The following is a 5946-nucleotide window of genomic DNA, read 5'->3' as shown; positions in this document are numbered from 1 at the left end:
GCGGGCGCCGCTCCCCGCTCGGGCACTCACAGGACCCGCAGCTGCTTCAGCCCGGAGAAGTCGTTCTTGCTGATCCGCGTGATGTTGTTGCCGTTCAGCTCCCTGCGGAGAGAAGAGGCGGAGGTCAGCGCGGCGGCGGCGCTCGGCAAGGGCAGCCACTGCGCTCGGCGCTGCCCGCCGGGCACGGGCACGGTGGAGCAGCCCCAGCCTGCCGGCACGCCGGTGGCCCCCCAAAATGCGGCGAGGCAGCGGGAGGCCTCAGCCCAAATATACCGCTGAGCCCCAGAGGGTAATAAGAAAACACTAAGAAAGCAAAGAAGGGGGGCCGGGACGCCCGCGCGGCCGGCGGGGAGCGAGCAGACGCTCCCCAGCCCCGGCGGCTAAAACAAGCAATGCCYTTGCACCGCTGCCTCTGGACCACGCCGCCGGTGCCGGCGGGATCTCAGCGCGGCGAGGGGGGTTCGCCAGAGCAGACCCGCACAGTCTGGGCTTGTATCTGGGTTCTGCCTTCGGGCGGCCCCTTCCCCGCCGGCGGGGTCTGCCGCATCTCCTCCGTCCGCAGGGGTTGGGAGCTAGACTCACGCTGCAGCCAAGGGAGCGGACATGCTGAGCGGTAACTTGCTAAATACAGCCAACGCGAGCGACGGCTCCCGGCGGCAGGAAGGCTTCGGGGACAGCCACAGCAATCTGATTATCTGTATTCCGGCGCAAAGCGTGAGCTGTTCGGCACGCGCGCCACTCGCGTCCCTGCGCTCGCCTGCTGCTTCGCTCTGCCGTCGAGGCAGAAACCCTAGAGGTGGCGTTCCCAGGACTCTCGCCTTTCAGAAAGCGCAGAGCAAGGCTGCGAAACGGAAGCGGAGCGGAGAAATGCCTCCCGAGCCCRTCGGTGCAGACTCCGCGGAGGAGGCCGGCCCCCGGGGGGGCGGCTGCCGGCGGCGCCCGGCGGAGCGGGGCTGAAGCACCCGCGCCCAGCGGGCTCCGGCGGTGCCCGCTCTGAGCCGCCGGTCGCTCCCGTGGCACGGCGCATCCCTCCCTCTCCCGCGGGCGCCTGCCCGCAGGGCCCCGAAGGGGGACCCGGCCCCGAGCCTCGCGGGAGCCCCCCGAGCACCGGCCGCTCGGCGAGCTTTTACGAGGTACTAAACCCGGCTAGCAGCACAATAAATTTTTAAGCATTACAAACAGCGATTGACTGCGAGTAGCGCCGAGGAACCGGAGGGCTTTATGCTCTGTATAAGTTATCTCTGGGGTTTTCATGCCACAGCCATTAGCCGCTCGCAGTCGGGGAGYGCTTTACATTCACACGGCATCACGGTGTGTCACCTTCGGATTAAAAATAAATAAACGGGCTCGCTCAGCCTCGGTTTGAAAAAGAAAAGGCAGCAGGTCACCGGTTCCCCGTCATAAACTGGGAAACTGAGGCTCGGCGAAGAAAGCAACTTTGCCTGGATGCCCCCAAAACTGGGCTTTTCGTGCGGAGCCGGCCAGCAAATTGCTGCTCCCTTGGCTCCTCCGTGTCCTTGCGGCGTTCGGGAGATCAAGGCTCAACCCGAGCAGCGCGCGCCTGAGCAAACCCTCTCCATGCGCAGGGGACGGCAGCTCCCACGGGGAAGGTGCTCGCCTAGGGGGTGGGCTCGCCGGTGCCTGCTCCCCCCCCTCCGCCCCCGGGCCAGCYGGCTCTCCCGGAGCATCCCCTCTTGGAGCCGGGGCTTTCCCCCAAAGGGGCGCGTGAGGGGCACCGGAGTGACCCCCAAGCCTTGGCGGGCTCTGGGTGTGAGCCCCGCTCAGGGACTCGCCCGCCGCCCCGGGAGCTCGCCGCGCTGCCGTTCGCGCTGCCACGGGCTGCTCCTCAGCTGCAGCGCCTGAAAAATTAATCTTCCCTTTTTTCTSATCTTCCTCTCTCCAGCAGCCTCGCTCTCCCCCATAGGACACTTGCCTCTGCTATTTTGAGCAGCAAGTGCATCCAAAATGCATGCCGGGGAGACAGATCCACAGCTCGGCTTCAGAGGTGGCGAGGACGGAGAGGGCGCCGGGGCGGCCCGGGGCAGCCCCCCCACCCCGGCCAGCACGCTCTGGGGACGCTCCGGGGACACGGGAGCAGCGCCGACGTTGGAAAGCGTGCTTCAGAGGCCAGCAATTAAGGCCGAGAGCAATTTTCCTTCCTCGCTCCCACCTCCGTGCAGAGCACCTGCCCACTGCAGAAATGCATCACCGCAGAGGAGCAAAGTGGCAGCACGTTTAAGGCAAAAATATCTATTTTAAAGGATGCAATAAAACAGAGCCGGGGAAGGGTTTATAGGGAAGCGATTGCTGCGCAGGGTGAGAAGCAGTCACCCGAGGCCAATCTGACTGGTTTTATTGCCTGTTACCGGTGACTTTTCCCAACCAGGGGACAATAGATCCTCCGCTACCAGCCTCAGCTCTAGTCAATACAAACACGACATAGTTTTTTAAACTAATATTTTTCCAGCATGCAATTCCATGGAGAGCGAGAACGCAGTGTTACCATGGCGATATATAGACAGCATCTGCCTTGGACGTAGCTGAAGGGAGAAACTGGAATAGAATTGCAAATTTCCTCTGTCCGCCAAGGCTCCCAGGGAAGGCAGCACGGCGGCGGCCCCGGCGCTCCCCGTGGCCTGCTCCTCCCCGGCCCTCTCCAGCAGGACGCGGCGCAGGGCCTGGCGTCGAGCGGACCGGGAGCACGTGGCGCGGTGCGACCAGGCTCYGTCCAACACACGTTAGCAACGGGCAGCGCTGGAAGCAGCCATTAGACGGTGGTGAATTTGCACCGACCCCGCCGGCACGGGGAGGATTACCCACCGGAGCCGTGCAAAGCCTCCGAGATCTTGCTGCTCCCCCCCGTGCTGCAGCACGAGCGTCTCCGCTCGGTGCCTGACACAGCCGGACGCACGTGTCGCGACGGCTCCGGGCCCCGGCGCGAGGGAGAGGTGTCCCCTGTCCCCCCGGCCACGTCTCCGGCCCTCAGCCCGCCCCAGCGGCACAGGGGAAACGCTCAAGCAGAAGACGATTTCCCTTCCAGCCTGCAATTCTCGGTCTCCAAAGTTGCCCCGACTGCCGCACCGCAAGAATTTAGCCCCCTGGGAAGAGGCGCTGGCAGGGGGCACGGGGCAGAGGGGGACAACAGCTAGATCGAAGCCCAAACTCAACCCTCCCGGGCAGGCGAGGGGGCTGCCTAGGAACGCACGGCCCAGCTCTGACACACGCCGGCTGCAGGTGCTCGGCAACTTTGGAAAAGGAAATCAGACCAGCGACTCCAGGAGGCAAATAAATCCCCGTTCCGCGACGGGAAAGGCCGCGTGTCTGCCTCGCTTTGCCAAGCTTTATAGGGTGAAAAGGGGGAGGCTGCAAAGTCGCAGCATCTTTACCGGCAGCTCCGAGGGGCTGGTGAGCTCTGCAGCCCGAGGTCCCCGCTCGGTGAGCGGACCTGCCCCGCGGAGGTCCCTGCAGCCCCGGCGCGGGCCCGTGCTGGGCGCCCGCACGTCCGGCGCTGCTCAGCTGCCCGCCGCAGCCCCCCGAACGTACAGAAATCGCCCCAAAGTCCCCCAGCGGTGACGGACGTGGAGAAACAGGTCAGTCAAGGGAGTCGGCGGAGAAAGAGAGGGCGAGCAGGGCCAGCCGGYGGAGGGCACGACGGGGGTGCCCTGCGGGGCGGCCACCAGACAACCACCCCCGGGCTCCCCGCGCCCTGGGCAGCAGGCGCTGCCGAGGGGCCGAGGAGGGGGGAGCCAGCCGCGGGGGCTTGCAAGCTGGCTCTGTGCAACCGCAGCTCGCAGCAGCCTCGTTACCGTGCCGCGTAATACCCACTTGCGTGAGGATAATTACGGCACGAAAGGAGAAAATTCCATTAAAGCGGCGCCCCGCAGAGCCGCCAGCGCCGCACGCTGGGTGCAGCCCGGGCGGCTGCCACGCTGCAGCGGCTGCCTGCGGTGCCCGCCCCGCTCGCGCTGCTCTGCGCCGGCCGTCCCAGGGCAGGGAAAGGCGGGCAGCCCCCGGCAGCCCCCGGGCCGCCGGACGAGCCACCTCCGAACGCTGCGACCTGCCGTCTCCTCCAGGAGAGCCCCGAGGCGCAGAGGCGCACGCGTGGGACCAGGGTTGCTCATCCGCGCCCCGTCTTGGGAGCAGCCGCAGAGCAGGAGGGCGTAAGGAGTGCCCAGAGCTGGCAGCACCTCCTGGCACCAGAGCAAACACGGCACCCGCAGAAACACCCTAGCTCTGGCCTGCAGCAGGGGTCCCTGACACAGCTGGCACAGTCAGGCCAGTCCTGAAAGCAATTAAGGGGCTCTGCCCAGCCGCAGGCAAAGGCACGGCAGCTCTCCAGTGACCCGGGGAAGAGGCAGCCTGCAACACCGGCTCCCCACGCGGCTCTGCCGGGGCAGCAGGAGCCCCGGCGCGGTGCAGTCCCAGGGCCGCTGCCCACGCTCAGGCCGGCCGGGCTGCACCCTGCCGCCGTGCTGAGCACCGAGGAGGCGGCAGCACCACGCTTCCTTGCGCTGCTCCGCGGCGCTCCTGCCTGCAAGCGTGCACGGCGGTCCCTGTGCTGAGCTGCCCCTTCCCGCAGGGGCGGGGAGAGGCTGGGGACCACGCTGCTCTCCYGCCACGACTGGGGGCACCTGCATGCTGGAAATGTGCCGCCAGCAGCGGGGGCTCCCTGGGCACACTTGGCTCCTGCCTGTCTCACCGGCACGGGGGCCGCTGCAGCTCCAGGGCTGCCAAGTGCCGAGACCTACCGCTGGGGTGAAGCGGCAGAGCTCAGCGCACGGGCACCCTGCATGGGGCAGTGGGACCCAAGGWGGCGGCTGCACTGAGACTGTGATCCATGGAAAAAGAAAAAAAGCTTTCCCCGTGGGGGTCCAGCCCCACACCAGAGACCCCAGGACCCCCCGGCCTCCAGGGATGTGGCAGGGGCTCTGATGAGCAGGGAGAGGCTGGSAAGGGGACGGGGGGCACAGGCAGGGCTGGGGAGGTGTGGGGATGCAAGGCTGGAGGCAGGCCAGACTGTGGGGTCCCCGAGAGCAGAGTGGGGGGACGGGGCCTGATCCCTCAGCACCACCTCAGCACTCCCAGGATGGCTTCGCGAGGACAAAAGGGTACCCAGCGCAGCCACAGCGTGGGGTGCTGGGGGCCTGGTGCAGCCCCTCCAGCCATGGGGGTGCCCCATGACAGCTCACAGTGGGGAGTGGCCAAGAGGGGCACAGCCCCACACATGCAGCCCAGCTGGGCTGCCCCACACCCCCGTGGAGCAATATCTCCCTCCGGCCCACCTCTAACCCCCACTCAGCTCCAAACACTTGTGTGTGCGCCAGCACAGGCAGGCTGCTGTACGCAGCAGACCCTCTGCACGTCGCCCCAAAGGCGAGGGGCCGCACACGCCCCCTGCCCCGATGGTTTCTTGAACACACTGTGCCCCCACCTCCACAGGCTATTGCACCCCCCGCGGACGGGATGCTGCACACACAYCCCATCCCGACAGGCTCTTGCACCCCCTGGACAGGCATTTCCACACACACTCCCTGCACGGGACGCCGCACACGCGCCCACCCCAACCGGCGCTTGCACGTGCACCTCCTGAACGGGCTCTTGCACAAGTACGCCCCAGCGGGCTCTTGCACAAGCATCCCCCAGACGGGCTGCTGCACGCCACAGATGGGCTCTTGCACACGCCTTTCCCCTGCACCCCGCCCCGACAGGCTGCCGAACGTGCACCCCCCGGAAGGGCTCCTGCACAGGCACCCCGCGACGGGCCCCCGCCCGCAGGGCCCCGAAGGGGCGCCGGGGCACGCACCCGACGGGCCCCCGCCCGCAGCGCCGGACGGGGGCCGCCCCGCCGCTGACAAAGGCGGCGCGGCGCGGTACTCACAGGCGCTCGGTGCCGCGGGGGATGCTCCTGGGCACGCCGCGCAGGGCCGCGCCGTGGCAGTCCACCGT

At 67.3% G+C, this 5946-nt stretch overlaps 1 protein-coding gene across 1 annotated transcript in view; it reads right to left on the bottom strand.

Annotated features, from left to right (window-relative positions):
• Positions 1-5946, bottom strand: part of SLIT1 (slit guidance ligand 1) — a 36451-nt gene that overhangs the window by 28037 nt on the left and 2468 nt on the right. The window contains exons 2-3 of the mRNA XM_085325696.1: positions 5879-5946; positions 31-102 (exon numbers count right to left, since the gene is read on the bottom strand). Coding sequence (XP_085181822.1) covers positions 31-102; positions 5879-5946 — 140 coding nt within the window. The remainder of the gene's footprint in view (positions 1-30; positions 103-5878) is intronic.

The sequence above is a fragment of the Rhea americana genome, unplaced genomic scaffold, assembly GCF_003343005.1.
Source record: "Rhea americana isolate MKP2758 unplaced genomic scaffold, rheAme1 scaffold_122, whole genome shotgun sequence".
Classification (NCBI taxonomy): Eukaryota; Metazoa; Chordata; class Aves; order Rheiformes; family Rheidae; genus Rhea; species Rhea americana.
Note: the sequence above shows the minus strand (reverse complement) of the source record. Positions and strands in the feature narration are given on the sequence as shown.